The following is a 16899-nucleotide window of genomic DNA, read 5'->3' as shown; positions in this document are numbered from 1 at the left end:
ATGACATGGAGCTCCATAGTGCCCCGTGCAACGATGATTCGCATATCTTATTATCGGCAGACGATCCGTGCGAACGTACGCTTACTGTGTGCAGGTTCAGCCTCGTCTATGCTTGCAATCTACAGCACCGGTGGATACGGATGCATACGAAAGCCCCAACAGCTCCGTCGTTATTATGAAGCGCTTGATCAACTAAGTTCGACTCAGAACTGTTGCGAGATGGCGAGACAGGCATGTGCGCCTGCTCATCGTCCAGGGAAGTTGGTGATCACCGGTAACGTAGCCGTGCGCACAACACCTCCAGTGTCCGCGCAATGTTCAGGCAACATCAAAACCTCATTCTAAAAGAAGGGCTACGCATGTGCTAATAATAGCTGTACCGATGATGTTTCTATCGATGGCTGTTTATTTGATCTTGAAGGTTGCAAGGCTGCGACCGAATCGAGGCTGCATTTATCGTTATTGGTGGCGTCGGTGTATGCCTTGTTCCAAAGCGACTTCATCATTATACACGGCTCAGTCGCTTCTTTTTGCCTATTTCTCATATGGAGGACTCATTTGCCCCCACACCACAACATCAGCCTTCTCTTAGCACCTTGATCATAGCTTCTAATTGTACGGTTAATGTGTCCTAGCACTCCGAGCAGTTATTTCTTATCCAATCATCCGTGAGAACATACGAGCTGGACTCAATTAACTTGGCCCTTCTGCGCGTGGCGAGGGGGAAGTTCAGCCCCCACGTGGAAGGACTTCGGTCTACGAATGGTTATGAACATGCCCCGATCTCCGCATGCCTGCTCGAACACTGGAGTGAACATTGCGTTGCTCATCTCAGAACTTACAACAAACTCTTGTCCAGCATACTGTGTCTCTATCACTTCCAAGACTGCGTATGTTGGTGGTCTACCTATATTGTTACATTCATCGCTAACCGCTTTGCTTATAGAAACTCAACCCCGTCTTCGTCCTAATGAATGGCCTAGACCAATCCGTCAGTCGTGCACCTACACCAAGGCCGCCAGAACAAGATCATGCACCTGTTGCAAATGGAGAACCGTTGGGGCCAACGACCAGGCAGGACCCGGTGACGAATCCTGAAGAGCCCGTGAAGAAGACCGAGGAGCCCATGGAAAAGAATGAGGAGCCCATTGAGAGTGTTAAGCAAGAGTCTATCCTGTCTAGCAGAGATGATTTCATCTTGATGCTCAAACACACACTGCCTGACGCGCTTGACTCCCTCTTTTCTGGATTTCAACCCAAGGGCAGCTCGAAGAGCGTCAAGCAATCAGTCGATCATCCAGCAGCAAATGACTCAGTTCTTGAAGGGACGTCTGATGAGCTTTACAGGGTCCGCCTTGTGAGGTCTGACGAGAAGCGGCCGGATCAGGTCAGAATCGCGGAAGAGCATTTTGAATACACGAATGCAGACAACAATATGAAGAAGCTTCATCGAAAGATTGAATACATGGAAGATATCCATGTGGTTCCGAGGAGATCCCCTGCGACTGGAGTCGAGTACCAACAGCGGGTTCTTCAAGGAGAAACCTGGAGCAACATAGACGAAGATTTCTACGTGCACAGCGTCAGAGATCCCCTCATCAAGATCCAAGACAAAGGTTTTCGCTACATATTGAATCAAGTCTGCGACTATTATCCAGGCCAAAGTTTATTCGGCGTGATCTACATTCACTACCCCTTCCGCATTTTATGGCACTACTACGACGATATACTGAGAGAAGCTCGGCTTACCAGAGATGAGATCGAAGTCGATAAATGCCCTCCCGAGTTGGACGAAACCCAATCAGTTGTTTATAAGGTATTCAAGATGATGAGACTGAAGCGGGATACATGGGACGAACTTCGAAACGAACGACAGTGCTACGAGGAGAAGAAAGAAGCCGGATGGGAACATCTGTGGCTACTTTACACACCTGGTACTGACGTTTATGCGAAAGTTGATGGCCATTGGGCACGTTTCGTTGTTGTAAAGACCATGAAGATCAAGAAGGCCTGGCACATCATTACTTGGCTCTTAGCTTATGACCCGCCGTGCTTGCGCCGTGTGAAGCATCGTTTTGTCATCCAAGAATACAACGGGGAGAAGAGAATATGTTCACTCGAAGTCTTTCCTTGCGAGTATCTTGACAGTCTCTCTTCACGGGATGAAGATGGAATCGACACAGATGCGAAGACCAAGAGAAAATTGACAGAGCTTGGTAAAACCTACTGGGACATTCTACGAGCGCGATCAAGGTACATGTCACACAGCGGGTTCGCACTCGGTGACAAAGAGAATGGGACATCAGCTAAGCGGGTAAGCAGGCTGCCTTGATTCTAACCTGAATTTATCGCTCCACAGTCTGAGAATTTGAAAGCTTACTTATGTTTAGCACGACGGTCTGGTGATTGCAGACCCAAAGGGCTACTACGATGTAAAACACCAAGCGAAGCCGGATAAAGAGGGAATGACAGTTTTTGCTCCGTTCTCTTTCTTCATGGATGAAAATGGTACGGACGTTAAAGTGTCCAATGATCTCTCTCCGCCAGATGAAGACTACCCAGACAAGTGGGCTGAGCTACGCGATCTCGATCCAGCAGACGAACAAAGAGCTTTCGATTCCGCGAAGCTTGAAGAGCATTTTTGTAGGTTCTCTCGCCGAATTCCTGGCTTCGCTCTTGGAGAGAAGGAATGGCGTAAGTTGTGCCGGTCGTTCAGTCGTTGACTGCTCCTTTGTACATGAAGACGCTTACGTATGATCAGTTCTCTTTGACATCAGTAATCTTCGAGAAGTGACGAACGTCCCTGGCGCAGACGACATCAAAGACCGTCTCAAACTTCCAGGAAAGGATATAGAATGTCTTACAAGCGTTTTGGAACGATTCAAACACGATGCTGCAACTCCACACACTTTCCAACTGGATGATATTCCCAAGAAGGGGGCAGGAAAAAGCTTTCTGCTCCACGGTAAGCTTCCTTTGGGACTCTCCCCGCTCTTGCTAAGAGTCTATAGGACCACCAGGAACGGGTAAGACATACACAGCTGGTGAGTTTCATGTACGCATAAGTCTTCAACTTGTAGACTGACTACCGCAGAATGTATTGCACAATGGGCCAAGAGACCTTTACTCCACCTCAATGCAGCAGATATAGGGAGTAATGCCAAAGAGATGGAAGCTGCACTTAGCGAATGGTTCAATCTCGCGGAACGTTGGAGAGCGATTGTACTGTTGGACGAGGCTGACTCATTCTTCAATCAGCGTAGGGCAGACGGAAACTCACGTGACGCCCTCGTTTGTGGTAGGTGATCCTAGCAACATGCGGTGACTTCGTTCAGGGTGCTAACTAGCTAAGCCTTTCTTCGACAAATGGAATATTTTCCTGGAGTCTTGTTCTTGGTAAGCCTTCCATATGGGAAGATGCTGGAAAGTATGGAAACTTACCTCGATTCATCAGACAACGAATCTCCCAGGTTTCATCGACGAAGCAATTGTTGCGAGAATCCAAATTCCCATTGGGTACACCCATAACGAAGCTTGTCTCAAAGCCATATGGAACAAGTTCTTTCAGGTAATCAATAACGACTGGGGAAGGCATGGCAATGGGGACATAACACAGGCTGTGATGGTGAGCCGTAAAGCACAGATATGGGCATTGCAGAACGTGGAAGACGAGTTCGAAAAGTTGAAAGCTTGGGAAAAGCAGAGTGACAAGGGAGAAACAGGATCCAAACGTCCCGAGATATTCTGGAACGGCAGAGAGATTCGGAATGGTGAGTTCTTTTATACCATGCATTGCAATGTCTTGCTGACCATTGTTCTTGTGCTTATAGTTCTGGAAATTGCAAAGAGCGTTGCGCTCCAACGAAGTGGCAGTAGCACAGTTGCAGAGATCGAAGACGAGGATTTAGAATCAGCAAAGCAGCGCAAGGTGGAGTTCAACGACTACATCAGCAATGTGTTCCACCAGGAAACAACACCGCGAAATTTGAGGCCGACTTTCCCTCAGTACCATCCAAGCCAAGCGAATGGCATATGAATAAGTCACCACTTGTACGATGATTAGTAGTACTTTCACTCCACAAGCATATAGTCAGGATACATCCAGGAGTACGTCTCTCAAGTAAATGAGCCTGTGCTTTTCCTCCTTACTCTAGTGATCGAACATGTTCGGGATGAGCGACTTTTGGAGGCGAGCTCGCTACTAACAACATTGTGATCATATAGATACATGATATTACGGTTCCTCATAGCAGAAGGCTTTGTACAAGGTTGCCCTTTCCATGGCTGACCTGATCAGTGTTACTCTGACGTGTCACATATGTAACCAGAATGCGGATACTTCGGCCCAGCTGTGCACTCGCACCCATGGTATAATCTTGAAGAGCTTCCTTGACGTCCTTCACCAGACTACCCACGTCATCTAGGCAGGACACCACAATGACAAGGCGAGGGTTTGAGGGAGAATTCGTTTTCCTATCTCCAGAAAGCTCGTATTGAGCGGGTCGTGACGGAACAGTAGCCTGAAGAGCAGGCCTGACGATCTCAAGTATAGCATCTATGACTTGACGAGATGACAACGAACTTCTCGGAAGTGCAGAGCAATCGCAAGACACTATCTTCAAAGTGTTCCTGACATCTGGCATGTTCTCCAGAGACAGTATTCCTCTGGCGACACCTTCTAGAAGTGCTTTTTCATGGTGGTTTTGACTCAGGGTGAGAACACGGGTGGTTTCGCCGCACCACCAGTCCTTCAGCCTTCTTGAGGTATTGGGATCGATGGAGGGAGCATAGAAATTGTCTGGCACGTGTACTGCCCCAAAAGTGAAGCTTGAAGCCTGGTGGTAGCTTCCCAGGACCAGAGTGTCTGGCAAGCTGCGTATGCTTTCGGATTCCGCTGGTGCAGTGCTGGCTTCTTTACTCATTCCCGACTCATCCTGCTCCGATGAATTCTGGAGTATGTTTGAGTCCGTATCCTCAGGCAGCAAGCCGATGATGGTATGTATTTCATCCAGCACTTTCGAAGCGTCCCATCTGTTTTTGGCACGGATCTTTAACATACTTTCCACTAACATCTTCAACTTCTCCTTGGCCCCTTGCGGAAGTTCTGCAGTTGCGTGCATGGTTTTTAACCAATTCGTCACGTGCGGATTCACCTTCCCTAGGAAAGCGCTTTTACTTTCTGGATAGAAGCGGTAGAAATAATCGTCTCGAAATTCGCTCTCTCCATCTTCATGTGTGGCGCGCAAATCGTTCAGCTTCGAAACCTCTTTGCGACCCCCAAGCGCGTAGACTAGAACCTGAACCAACACGCAACCCAATGACCAAATGTCACCCTTCCTGCCAACCTTGAATCTTGAACCGTCTGGTTCGCACTCGCACACTTCTGGCGGTTGAAATGGTCCAGCATATTGCATCGACTTTGTGCGAATCGTTGTTCCGTCTTTCTCGCGCCGAAGCGTTCGCTCCTTGGAGATGCCAAAATCGGCCAATTTCCAAACTCCGGCAGGTTGATCAGGATTAAGCGTTGAATATACCAAGATGTTGTTGGGCTTGATATCCATGTGGCAGAGCGCAAGCTGTTCCTCGCTGGTGCCCCGATGGCGACTTGCACCTTCATGAACGAAGTCTAGAGCATCGGTGAGCCAGTACATTTCCCAAAGATAGGAAGAAATGTGTGTCGTTGCGTTCGTAGGTCGATCTTCAACCATAAAGTCTGCCAAATCGCACTGCGCCCTCTCGAAGAGTACATAAAGTTTGCCATTGACATCTGCTCCAGCGAGATGATATGCAATGTTCTCATGTTTTTTTCGATTGCTCGCCAGTAAATTCAAGATCTGCGTCTCGGTCTCGGAATCAGGTCTTCTTTTGAACGTCTTACAAGCAACAATGTGTCCCTAGACCACTGTCAATGGAATCGCAGTCCTGCTTTCAAGTCTGGTACTTACTTCTTTGTTAGAGTATGCCTTTGGCCCATAAGCCGCTTCAAGAAGGCCCAAGGGGATTTTAACAGTCTCTACGCTCCCTTGACCACCTTTGGAAGGCTTGAGATGAGTCTTCAAGCATTCGAAGGGTAGCTGTCGAGGAACGTCATACTTCTCCACACAGCCCTCCCTTATGATAATAGGTTTAAAGTTATTCTGACGTTCCTTGAAATCGTCCCATTCTGACTTTGACAAATACTCCGGCCCTGTGGTTTCTTGGAATGGAAGGCCTTTATCTTTCCAATGAGTTCTGGTATCGTTCTCTCTCCAGCTTCCATTGTCGAAATAATGCACAACAAATCTTGGCCAATCGTGGAAACCTATGTACAGAAGGATAGAAACGACTGTTATCATGTTTTTTTCGATCGTATCGATCATTGTTGGCAGTATGTTACCCACGAGTGAGTCAAACAGATACTGAAGTCGACAACAACCGTGAAAATCGTGATCTCTCCAGAACTCAATCAAACGTTGCCGTGATGTAAACCTATTATTGGAATTGCCTTTGTACCATATTGTTGCGCTCATCGCACCTTTCAACTGCAATAATTTGTTCTCTGCCATCCTACAAAGAATGAGTAGAAGTATTGGTAAGGCAAAATGTTAAGGCGAAAAGAATTGTAACGTATTTTCGGACAGTTCTCGTGAACAATGAAGGTAGATGTATACGATAACCAAGTTTTATGATGAAGGGTTCGATAGCCTTTGGAAACCGTCTCCAAGTTACCACGTAGCACAGCATCTGGACGGAATCAGTACCTATTCATAACAAACTTCGCAGAATGTTGGGTTTCCAGGCAAATACAATCAACCAAGTCATGTGTAACAAGATATGACCGGTTTTTACGCGTTCAGGCAATTATGGGGCTGTGTCATCGTAGGATTCACAGCTGCGCCTTTTGGCGTTCCGAGGGCGATGAAAATCAAAAGCCATGCCTAAGTGATGACAATCGAATTGGTGAGGTGTTGCTGATGGTGGGGGCTGTGTCGTTGCACAATATGCAGCCGCGCCCACCGTAACAACTTGAAGGGCTGGCACCTTCACCGGACCCCGCTATTTCGTCATAGATAAGCATACAGTATCTGCCTCGCTTATCCGATCCCATCTACCATATCACAGCAGTCGGCTGAGGTCTTGACTTGCTACGAACTCTGAACACTTATAATTGCATTTCCCTGCAGTACCATTCGCAAAGCCTCAAATCAACGTTATGGACAACCCACAGCCAAATGTCGTTGGAAAAGATCAGACTGATTACATTTCTAGAGAACATCTTGAAGGCCTCTTAAGGAGTCTGTTCTCGAATGTGACAGACACTGCAGACTTCAACATCCGGGTAGGTAGCATCATTCGTTTCTAACTATAGCCAACTTACGATAGAAGCATATCAACGATAGATGGGTTTTCAATACCCCGAACAGAGTTGTGACCTACGTACGTACTCTATCCAAGACTAACAGTTCTTGAGCATCAAAATTAATTCTTTCCAGGAAGAGTTGCAGTGAGTGTTGACATATCACGTTACCGACGTTTAAAATTAAGTGGTCTTGTAGGTCCATCGAGAGACGCTGAAACTTGCGTCGGTCTAGGGTTGTCCCAAGCGCACTTGCTTAACGCGTCAGTTTAGATAACATGTTGTACATGCGCGTTAGTAGTACAAAATTTAACTCCATCGATGCTACACATCGTGTACCAATTGTCATGATATATCGCATAGCCTTTCTCATTCGATTCGACGCATCAAGAAAGGGATAGAAAGCTCACCTCTTGGCATTTGCTTGTGACCAGTGATGCGTTACTATACTACTACTAATCCCGACATTACTAGCGCACTACGATAACCGAGATCACGAGGGGGCTGTGCCTGGCCTTACGTTTGCCTACTCAAGCCTCTATTCTAAGGAAGTTCCTATAACAGGCTCGTTTTCACTGGTTTTCTACCCCTTGTCTCAAGGTCTCTAAGCCTGCTGAGGTTCAGGCTTCGTATATAACCTTTGCTTCGCACCTTGCCTAGTGTAAGGGTCTCACGAAACGTCTCGAAACCATCATATCTGGATAGCGCGTACCGGGAATGCTCAGCGCAGCTTACAAGATTTAGATCCCCAATGTCTCTGATGAATCACAGCAATGATCAGCTAGCGGTGGCAAATCAGTCAACCAGCCTCTGGACTCAGTTGCGTCGTGCCTGCTTCGCTACTGCTGGCCCAGAAAACCTTTCCATTCTGGACTTGGGTAAGGATTCAGTGCGCCACACAGTACTTCATGAGGAACAAGTTTCTGAAGATGGCCAACATTGCATATGGACCGAATGCGACAGCCCGCAGATGCTTCACAAATATCTGGTCCAGACTGCGTGGAACTCATCACGTATTGTGTAAGTCATGTCAACCTTCTGGTGCGATTCAACTTGCTAAGTTACAGTTCTTCTTACTCCAAGAGCTCTATGCTGCCTGTGCGATTGAGTGCAGAATCCTTTGAGCTTATACTATCCTATCATAGCGTTGGTGGTAGCGTAGTAGAGTCTATGTTGGGCTTTTGTCGACGACCAAAGCCACATTCTGCAGGTAGAGGAGCATTGAAGTTCATGGTTCATCCAGATGAGTCTATCGGTGCGTGGAATTGTTGGCTAGTCACCGCGTAGCGACTGACGAGTGACTAGATCTGAACTACTGCCTTGTTCACACCGAACGCGTAGGCGGAAAAGGCGAAAGTCAAGAATCGTGGCCAATGCGACACACCATCGTAATACAGAAGATACGACAAAGACCACAATCCAATCTCTTTTTGGTCATACACCCAAACCAAGAGTCGGCAGATCGAGTGAAGGCCGACTATACATCATGCAGCTCAAGGACAAAGAAAGAGCTATGGAGTTATGGACACATTTCACTCCTTATGTTCTACACAAAGAATTGGTGTTCATACCTTGAAACTGTTGGAAACCGGATTGAGAGAATCGTGAGGTCTCATCTATGCTCGAGGTCAAAGATGATACAGCTAATTCCTTTAGAACGACTTTGCGTTGACCTACGATACTACAGACTTCTCTATCACTAGGGAAAGTTCGAAACAACTTGCAGAGCTCAGATTTTTGTTGGACGAGGTATACAACGCTATTTCCCACATTACAGCGTCACTAAAGACTCTGCATAGACTCGAAGAAGTAAACAATATGCTGCATGCGAAGATTCAAATCAATACCGAGGAGTGGGAGTATACAAAGCATGCGCTCCTAACACCAACCTTCCAGCTGGAAGGGTGTGAGGAGAGTGCTTCACTCTCTGAGAAAAAGATCAAAGCCCTCATAAACCTTGTGAGTTAGTGGGGATCAGAGACATTGTCCGCTTTGCTGATACACTATACTTGGTTAGCAAGAAGTTCGACTGCAGGTTGATAATAACAACCTAGCGTCTGGCCTCAACGCACATACATTAAAGCTAGCAGAAAGCTCAGCAAGCGACAGTGCTGCTATACGAACGATTACTTTCATCACTCTGATATTTCTGCCTCTGAACCTTCTCGTGGTTAGTGCAGCCGATAGCTGTTCAAACAATTGCCGCTAACTACTCCTGCAGGCTTTTGCAGGAACGAATTTCCTCAACTACGATGTGCAAGATGATAAGCTCGGGTTATCACCAAAGATGTGGATACTTTTCGCTATCGCTGCCCTAACTCTTGCAGCTACCATCGGAGGTTGGCAGATCTACATGCGCCGAGTCAATCGTTTGCGAAGAGCGACATCAAGCAGTGTTTGAAGGGGTTCACTATCAAGTTAGTGGCCCTATATTATCGCAGGATCTACGCAATAATGCCAACGAAAGAAAATGCGCCTTTCCTTAGAATGCTATCGGATGATTCCTTTCTTCGCTGGTCGCAAAAGGTGTTTTCTGGTATGCGGCATGGCTGAAAGAGGTTTGAGGTGCAACAGCGTTAGTCAAGTTACAACAACGGAACGTTGTAGTGCAAGCCACAATGGCCTTGTATCGAAGTATGGTTTTCAACAAGATCTGTTGATGCCTTCCACATACGGTAGCTGTACCTTGCTTCGCAGCAACGCGGGTAGTGTCTCTCTACGCGCGTCACTTTCCTGGACTTCTTTCTATTGTGAACCTGCCGGGGCACCGCGCACACGGACACAGTACGCGTAAAAGTGCAGCAGAAACACAGGCATCCCGACATCGTGATGTAAGCCAGGTAAGATCACAGTGCGATGACGCACTTGCGAACATGGTACGTCCGCTCGTAAGACATCGCTGTCTTTCCAAAGCTGATACGTTTAACAGATCCAAGTCTCTGGATCGATCTCAATCCTCTATGGTTGTGGTAGTTTGTGCTCGTTCGTTCGTACTGACGATGGCCTCAACCGGTGACCGATTCGGTAGCGTTATGGTACGGGTAGCGGTGCTGATGCCATGCATACAAGGCGCTGTTCTATCCCATTTGGTCGGTTTCGATCTCGAGAAATGGTATCTTTTGGTGAATAATCTAGGTAGATGTCAGCCAGAAGGCGTAGTAGATGCAAGACTTGGGCATACCTAGGAAAATACTGTTCTGTTCGTCCCTACGTAGCACATTCTTGAGCAACATCGCAGCTTCCTCCTACATGCCGTAAATCGCTCATGCGATGGGTTTCGAAACCCACAGGTGAGTAGAGAAAGACCTCCGATACGTTTGCTCGTAAAGCGATGTTTCGTGCTGTCGCAGCTTGTACACCGATAGTGTATGGAGTGTGAAGTCCGGTTGCGACTGTGACGACACTTGCCGAAAGTCTTACGCGCCAGGACCGGAACCGTGCGCAGTCGCGTCTCCCCAACAATCTACATACCTCACCCCCACGCCATTGGGCGTCTGCTGCCGGAGACCTTGCGAGCTATCCATTCGACGTCCTCCGCTTTAGCGTACGCTTAACTGTCACATCAATCACATTCCTGAGTTCCGGTCTTGAATTCCACCACCTCTGTCCTCCACCTCCAACCCTTAGCGGTCGGCGAAAGCCGTATAGTCTTCGCCATCCGTTTTCCTAATCACACCAGACCTCGCTTTCATCGTACTATCGAGATATCTAGAGGCTTAACTTTATGTGTCGCCCTACGACGTCGAGTATGACGTTAATCCCTCCATCCATCGTCCGTACATGTCATCTCTGAGTTCACCTGCGAACGAGCACACTAGTACAGGCTATGCTGCACCAAATCTTTTCGTGCCCAATTCATTTTCGCTCATTCCATCGCACCAGTCAAGTTTACAAGACTTGAGAACACAATCAGCCAGGACACTGCTAGACCAAATACCGATAACACCCTTTGAGATTCGACCCCGAGTCCAAGTCGAACCCATGGATCAGTCTCGTTCCTTTCACTGTTCCGCTTCCAAGCGGAAGATATACTGCAACGACCGCAGTCGAAAGAGACCTTATCATTTCTGGAAGCACGCTTACTGTAGACATCTGCTTACTGTAGACATCTGGGCGCCTCACTCAAAGGACCGCGCCACTGACACCGGCTCGAGCAACACCACACAATCTAAGCGAAACACCGATTTCACTGTAGACCCTTCCGTTTCTGCAGATTGTCTGCGCTCCGCTACACCTTACATTGAGGGCCGACATTCCATCCAACGAGCCTTTCCAGTGCGACTACTGCGATGTCTCTTTCTATCGTACATGCGACTTGAAGTGGGTAATTGATATCGCAGAGAATATGGCAATCAAGCTGACAACTTCATCCTTGGTACCCATGTACACCGTAAACACGAGACGGGACATCACTGTCAAATCTTACATGTGCAAAGGCTGTCGGCCTACGCGCAGATCCAGAGCGACACCGCTAGGGTCATGAGCTACCTAAAGCACGAAGTCACTTCCGGTGTTCTAAGCCTGGCTGCAGTAAATCCCATCCAAAGAAGAGCAATATGCTCAAATATGTCAGCAGAAATCATGGGTGAACTTTTCCATCTCCACTGATGCACTCCCCGAACTTGCGTATGGCTTACCAGCATTTTGCTTCGAAGCGCATCACCATCACGTCTTTGATCTGCATTCCATTCCTTCGAGCAGCCGTTCTTCCCATCTTCACTAGGTTCACTAACAGGGATACGGTTGAAGCATACGCTAGAAAGAAGTGCACAGCGACATTAAGATTCTCAGAAAACAAGAACCTGCTTTTCTGATTGAAGAACAGAAACTTTGGACTGCATTTCTTCTCGCTATAGCTTCCGTCCCCACCATCTCGCCATCGCTAGCCTTTCTTCGTGGACCTACCCCACCTAAAAATTTCTCTCGAATCACATCCCGCATCTCCGCCCAACACCAACAAATCTCAGTTTACGGCACTTCCAGATTTTCGACAGCTTTCAGAATTTTCATTGACGATATAATATTTTTATCTTCCCAACTTCTCATCAAGCAACCAACCAATCACATGGTTCGGTGAGATGGCCGAGTTGGTTATGGCGCCAGGTTAAGGTTATCTTAACACATATTCCTGGTCACGAAAGTGGCGTGGGTTCGAGTCCCACTCTCATCAGCATTCGTCTGGCTTCAGTCAGATACCCCAGGTTCTTTTTTTGCCAATCGTTAGTACGTACAGTAACGAGCATGAAGGTGGGGAAGAGAGGCGAAGGGAAGAAGCACGCCTCGCTTCGAGTTGGCACACTTCTTTTTTGTGTCTTGGAGGTCATCAACTTATCAAATGTAACCACTAGACTTGAAGACTATCGTCTGACATTCATTTGCTTTGTGCACCTACAGTACACGCAACCCAATTCTACATCTCCAACGTCCCAATCCTACTCCCCACATTCCCACTATCCCCCCAAACACCATCGCCTACCCTCCTCCTCACCATAGCCAAAACATCCTGCCTACCTTCCACCTCCTCCAACTTCCTGCCCAGCGTCTTCAGCACCTCAAACTTAGCCATCGCAACGATATACGCCGCATTCTCCGCATCACCCCTGCCACCAACAAGGTTCGAAAAAGTCGTTGCTGGCTTAAGCAGTGAAGGAAGGACACCCCCGCTTATCGTAGGGTCCAAGATGACGTCGACACCGAATTTGGGAAAGGCGTTTAGACGAGCATAGGTTGGGTCTGTTGAAGGGATATCAGGGAGAGCAGCGGTAGACCAAGATGACGTGATGAGAGCGCCGACAAGTGTTAGAGCCGCCAGCGCGTTCTCCTGCATAGCAATAGTCTCCATGTGATTTGTTATATCAGCAAACATATTGGGTTTCTTGCTGTAGAAGAGCGCAGTGAGTATCCTCGCATACGCTGCTTCCGTCTCCGTGCGCTTCGTGTCCCCACCTATAGCTTCAGTTTGCGGGAAGGTGATTTCTTCTTTCGGCGGCCCGTGGAAGATGGCAGCGAGGGTTTTCAGCGCGTCTGGATTTGTGCGTGTGATGGGCATGTCGGTGATGACGCAGTCGTCCCAGGCTAGACCTGAAGCGCGGCGCGGTATGAGTGTTGAGCGGGGCATTGAGGCAATGATGTTGAGGTTGCTGGCTTCGCACTTGCGGATGTTGCGGTGGACGTAGTTTCTAATGACGGGCATCTCCTCGCTTTTCTCAAAGTTCTCGGGGTAGTGCGATGCGTAATCGCTGATGTATTGTGCTGTCCGGCTGCTTAAGAAAGAATGGTCGAGACTGGGGTTCTCGGAGGTATGGAAGTCGACGATGCCTTTGTGTACGTCTTCTTCTTTCAAGAAGTCGAGAGCGAGACTTGAGTCGTAGTGTGAGAGATGTGGCTTTGTCTTGACCGTGGTGATGAGTGTGCTGTAGAATTGGAGTAGGGTCATGTGCATGAGCATGTCGTCCTCGGTGTCCACCATTTTCAGGGCGGCGTAATGGAGCAGACCCTGGCCTTCCTTTAATCCGGCCTCTTTCTCAACATCGAGACCGTATGTGGATGCTATGGCATTCCAGTCCATAGCAGCAACGCGTGGTAGCCACGACAACAGCCTAGCTTGTGAGATGGTCTTATCACGCTTGTTTAAAAGTGGAGGAGGTGGTGATGTGAGCTGTTTGAGAGATGTGTAATGGTAGTACAGCGAACTGATGTCTCGATCACTCAACAGGCGCCTCCAAATTGGACCAGTGCCGTATGTATGCAACGAAGACTTGCCATCTATTGACACGGGTTCGTTTTTCGACACTTTCAGCAGTGAGGTAAGAAGATCTTCGGCCTGGTTTGCAACTCCCGCATCATGGGTGCAAAGCCACAGACGAACAATGGCCAACATGACTGCTGGCCGGTTCGCAAGTGTTTGGGCATCGGTGCTACTTGTGGTGGCCTTTTCGAGCAATGTGAGGATCAGATTATGGAATGGAGTAGCCTGCAGGTCCAAGCCAATCTCGAAGTCGATGTCCTTGATATCGTCGAATCGGTATGGCTCAGCCAACTTGACGATGAAATGAGTGAGTGGCGCAGGGTCTTGTTGAAGCTTTGGCAGTAAGACTGCTATCTGAAGAAAGAGTGGCCTTGTCTCCTTCCATATTTGATTTCGGTACTCTGGCGTGTTGATGGAGAGCTCGCATCGCTCAAGTAGATCTGTGTCAAGTGGAGTGGCTGGATCTTGGTCGATCTTTTGCAGGTGCTCTGACAGTTCGGTGAGCGTAGTAGTTGACGCGGCCATTTTGGACGTTTGTATGTGACACTCTGAAAGCGAAACTTGGATGAGCTGGAACGGCGATGTTCGATAGTAGCCCTGGCTGGGAGCGTGGCGGTTACTAAGGACTGTAAGAAGGTTCTAGGCCGCTCATGTGATTGCGCGTAGAGGTCGAATGCACGCGTTCCCTGTAGCCTGATGCACGGTGCTGGCGTCGCAGTGCTGACTGGAGTTGTTCGACTTTGGAACTTTTCGAGATGGTGTGGCTACTCAGCGATAATCACTCTATCTAGGCTTGTAGACGGCCTGGTCCTTGTAACTTTGTCGTAACGACTTCGGGTACTAGTGTGGTGTTCATGTAGTGAGGTGGCGGGGCTTTGGGTACAAGTTCGGTTTGGGGGCCCCACCCTCAGCCTCAGTCGTGCTAGCAGAGGCCGCGGTCCCAGCTGTACCGAAATAATTTCTGACTCCACAACTCTCTCCAATCTCTCATTCGACGACACCTGACGACTGTTTAGACCGTTTCTCCAGACGTGCACCAATCCTCCAGTCAACCGTAGAAGATAGATATGGCGGGAAGAGGAGGAAGAGGAGGTGGACGCGGAGGCGCGCGCGGTGCCTTCAATCCCGCACGAGGAACCGTGACGATTGCCGGAACTGAGCTCAACTGGGATCTGACTGGCCTCGACATCCAGAAGGGGCCTGCCGAGCGCTTTCCAGTGAGCATCTCCCTTTCTTCCGGCGCATGTCTCTCGCCCTTGTAGCTGCTGCTTTGCGCATCGCCGCAGTCTTTCGGTAGCATTGCGCATTTGTACATAATGTTGTCGCAATCACCATGCTTCGCCAGTCGCCATCGCAGCAGTCTACCAGCACCACGCACCTCAGGAGCGCATCCTTGATTCACCCACTAAGCCATGCACAGGAAGCACCCCCACCCCAAGCGCCTCCACCAACCGACAGTGAGCTCGGCATGGTCAAGCACCACCTCGCAGTCCGCGACCGCATCCACGAAGGCCCCTTCTACACCATCCTCAATGACGGCATGAAGAACGGGCTGAAGCGAAAAGCCAACGAGCCTGCACCCACCGAAGCCTCGCTCTTCGACCCCTTCACCGGAAACCAGACATACTCGGCGAAATACCTCAAAGTGCGGAGGAGACTACCAAAGTTGGATGCGCGGCCATACGGTGAGTTGAAATGAACAAAGCCAGAAAGGAAATCCAGCGCTCATTCACACAACAGTCGTCGATCTCTTCCCCGCAGAACTCCGTCCCACACTAGACGGCACACGAGCCGACTCCACCTCGACCAAGAAGCGCAGGACGCTCGGCGTCACAAAAGTAAACGGCCTATCCCAGATCGAGCGCCTAATCAAGTCCGAGCAAGAACGCACAAACGAAGCGGAAGCCCGCGCAGAAGAAGAAGCAGACGACGAGGATGCCGAAGAAGACGAGGAAATCGATGAGGATAAACCTGATGCCGTTGACGAGGAAGATAATTGGTCGGCTGCGAGTACGGACTCGGAGGAATCGGACGACGATTATAATGCCGAGCAGTACTTTGACAACGGCGAGGATGATGATATCGATGATGCCGATCCTTATGAGAATACGTATGAATAGATCTAGGGAGCGCTGGCGTTTAGTTAGGCATAGCACGGCGTATGGATGGCATATCGCAGCAAGTAAGCGAGCGAGCATCATAGGCGTTCAGTTGAGTAGATACCCCAAATTTACATTCTTAACCAGTCACCCATTGCTTGTGGAATCAACCTATGGATTACATTCCATACAAGCTCACGCAGTGCAAGCATTGAATTTGTGAAAGAGGTCAAAGGAACAGGTTGAATTGATAACTATGTACTCACTACTACCAGAATACGCAAAGCAACTGTTTTGGTCTCGTACATGATATGAGAATAGGCAGGTTCGATGTGTATTTAAGGGAAACCCGCGGGCGAAGGAGAGATGGATTGCAGGGATGTCGATGGAAGGTAGGATCTCAATGAATGGTGGAATCCCAATGGATGGTGGCATCTCGATGGATACTAGGATCTCGAGGATCTTAAGGATCTTGTGAGTTGTTTGCGCCCTCCCGATGCTGTGTGGTCGTGCCATAGTCTGCGTGAGACGCCTAGTATTGCTACACTCACACGGCGCCATGGACGGCTCGTACGACAGCATAGGCAGTGGCTGCCACGGTTCCAAAGGTAGCTCACTATACGGCACCAAAGGCAGCGCCACGGACGGCATCTCATACAGCGCCACGGACGGCTCGTACGACCACATAGGCAGCGGCTGCCACGGTTCCAAAGGCA

General features: G+C 48.8%; 5 protein-coding genes and 1 non-coding gene across 6 annotated transcripts; 4 read left to right on the top strand and 2 right to left on the bottom strand.

The window, feature by feature from the left end:
- Positions 1-626: 626 nt before the first annotated feature.
- On the top strand, positions 627-4132 carry CC77DRAFT_971546 (P-loop containing nucleoside triphosphate hydrolase protein). Its single transcript, XM_018535840.1, has 9 exons — positions 627-890; positions 947-2314; positions 2391-2694; positions 2762-2965; positions 3012-3044; positions 3095-3298; positions 3353-3396; positions 3455-3770; positions 3831-4132. Exons 2-9 carry the CDS (start codon positions 971-973, stop codon positions 4034-4036), a joined length of 2655 nt encoding a protein of 884 aa, XP_018381719.1. The 5' UTR covers positions 627-890; positions 947-970; the 3' UTR covers positions 4037-4132.
- On the bottom strand, positions 4131-6964 carry CC77DRAFT_1024183 (kinase-like protein). The gene is made up of 2 exons (XM_018525823.1): positions 5946-6964; positions 4131-5894 (listed from the first exon to the last, which is right to left on the bottom strand). Exons 1-2 carry the CDS (start codon positions 6543-6545, stop codon positions 4245-4247), a joined length of 2250 nt encoding a protein of 749 aa, XP_018381718.1. The 5' UTR covers positions 6546-6964; the 3' UTR covers positions 4131-4244.
- A 1123-nt stretch (positions 6965-8087) lies between these two features.
- CC77DRAFT_1065319 (hypothetical protein) lies at positions 8088-9737 on the top strand (the record flags this gene model as incomplete). The annotated part of the gene is made up of 6 exons (XM_018528801.1): positions 8088-8356; positions 8404-8591; positions 8642-8940; positions 8993-9295; positions 9354-9506; positions 9558-9737. 6 exons carry the CDS (start codon positions 8088-8090, stop codon positions 9735-9737), a joined length of 1392 nt encoding a protein of 463 aa, XP_018381717.1.
- A 2671-nt stretch (positions 9738-12408) lies between these two features.
- CC77DRAFT_t89 lies at positions 12409-12506 on the top strand. Its single transcript has one exon. It is a non-coding gene; the product is annotated as a tRNA-Leu (tRNA).
- A 183-nt stretch (positions 12507-12689) lies between these two features.
- On the bottom strand, positions 12690-14924 carry CC77DRAFT_1024178 (hypothetical protein). The gene has a single exon (XM_018525822.1). The coding sequence runs from the start codon at positions 14607-14609 to the stop codon at positions 12747-12749; it is 1863 nt and encodes a 620-aa protein (XP_018381716.1). The 5' UTR covers positions 14610-14924; the 3' UTR covers positions 12690-12746.
- Positions 14925-15151: 227 nt separating this feature from the next.
- Positions 15152-16204, top strand: CC77DRAFT_944497 (hypothetical protein; the record flags this gene model as incomplete). The annotated part of the gene is made up of 3 exons (XM_018534971.1): positions 15152-15301; positions 15505-15769; positions 15825-16204. 3 exons carry the CDS (start codon positions 15152-15154, stop codon positions 16202-16204), a joined length of 795 nt encoding a protein of 264 aa, XP_018381715.1.
- Between the last annotated feature and the right edge of the window lie 695 nt (positions 16205-16899).

This window comes from Alternaria alternata, assembly GCF_001642055.1.
Source record: "Alternaria alternata strain SRC1lrK2f unplaced genomic scaffold CC77scaffold_22, whole genome shotgun sequence".
Taxonomy (NCBI): domain Eukaryota; kingdom Fungi; phylum Ascomycota; class Dothideomycetes; order Pleosporales; family Pleosporaceae; genus Alternaria; species Alternaria alternata.
This window is presented reverse-complemented; position numbering and strand designations above follow the sequence as displayed.

Coding starts and splice junctions, on each gene's coding strand:
- CC77DRAFT_971546 (XM_018535840.1), top strand. CDS start 971: ATGAATGGCCTAGACCAATCCGTCAGTCGTGCACCTACACCAAGGCCG. Junction 2,695..2,761: donor TCTTGGAGAGAAGGAATGGC/GTAAGTTGTGCC, acceptor ACGTATGATCAG/TTCTCTTTGACATCAGTAAT. Junction 3,045..3,094: donor GGGTAAGACATACACAGCTG/GTGAGTTTCATG, acceptor TGACTACCGCAG/AATGTATTGCACAATGGGCC.
- CC77DRAFT_1024183 (XM_018525823.1), bottom strand. CDS start 6,545: ATGGCAGAGAACAAATTATTGCAGTTGAAAGGTGCGATGAGCGCAACA. Junction 5,895..5,945: donor AGGCATACTCTAACAAAGAA/GTAAGTACCAGA, acceptor ACAGTGGTCTAG/GGACACATTGTTGCTTGTAA.
- CC77DRAFT_1024178 (XM_018525822.1), bottom strand. CDS start 14,609: ATGGCCGCGTCAACTACTACGCTCACCGAACTGTCAGAGCACCTGCAA.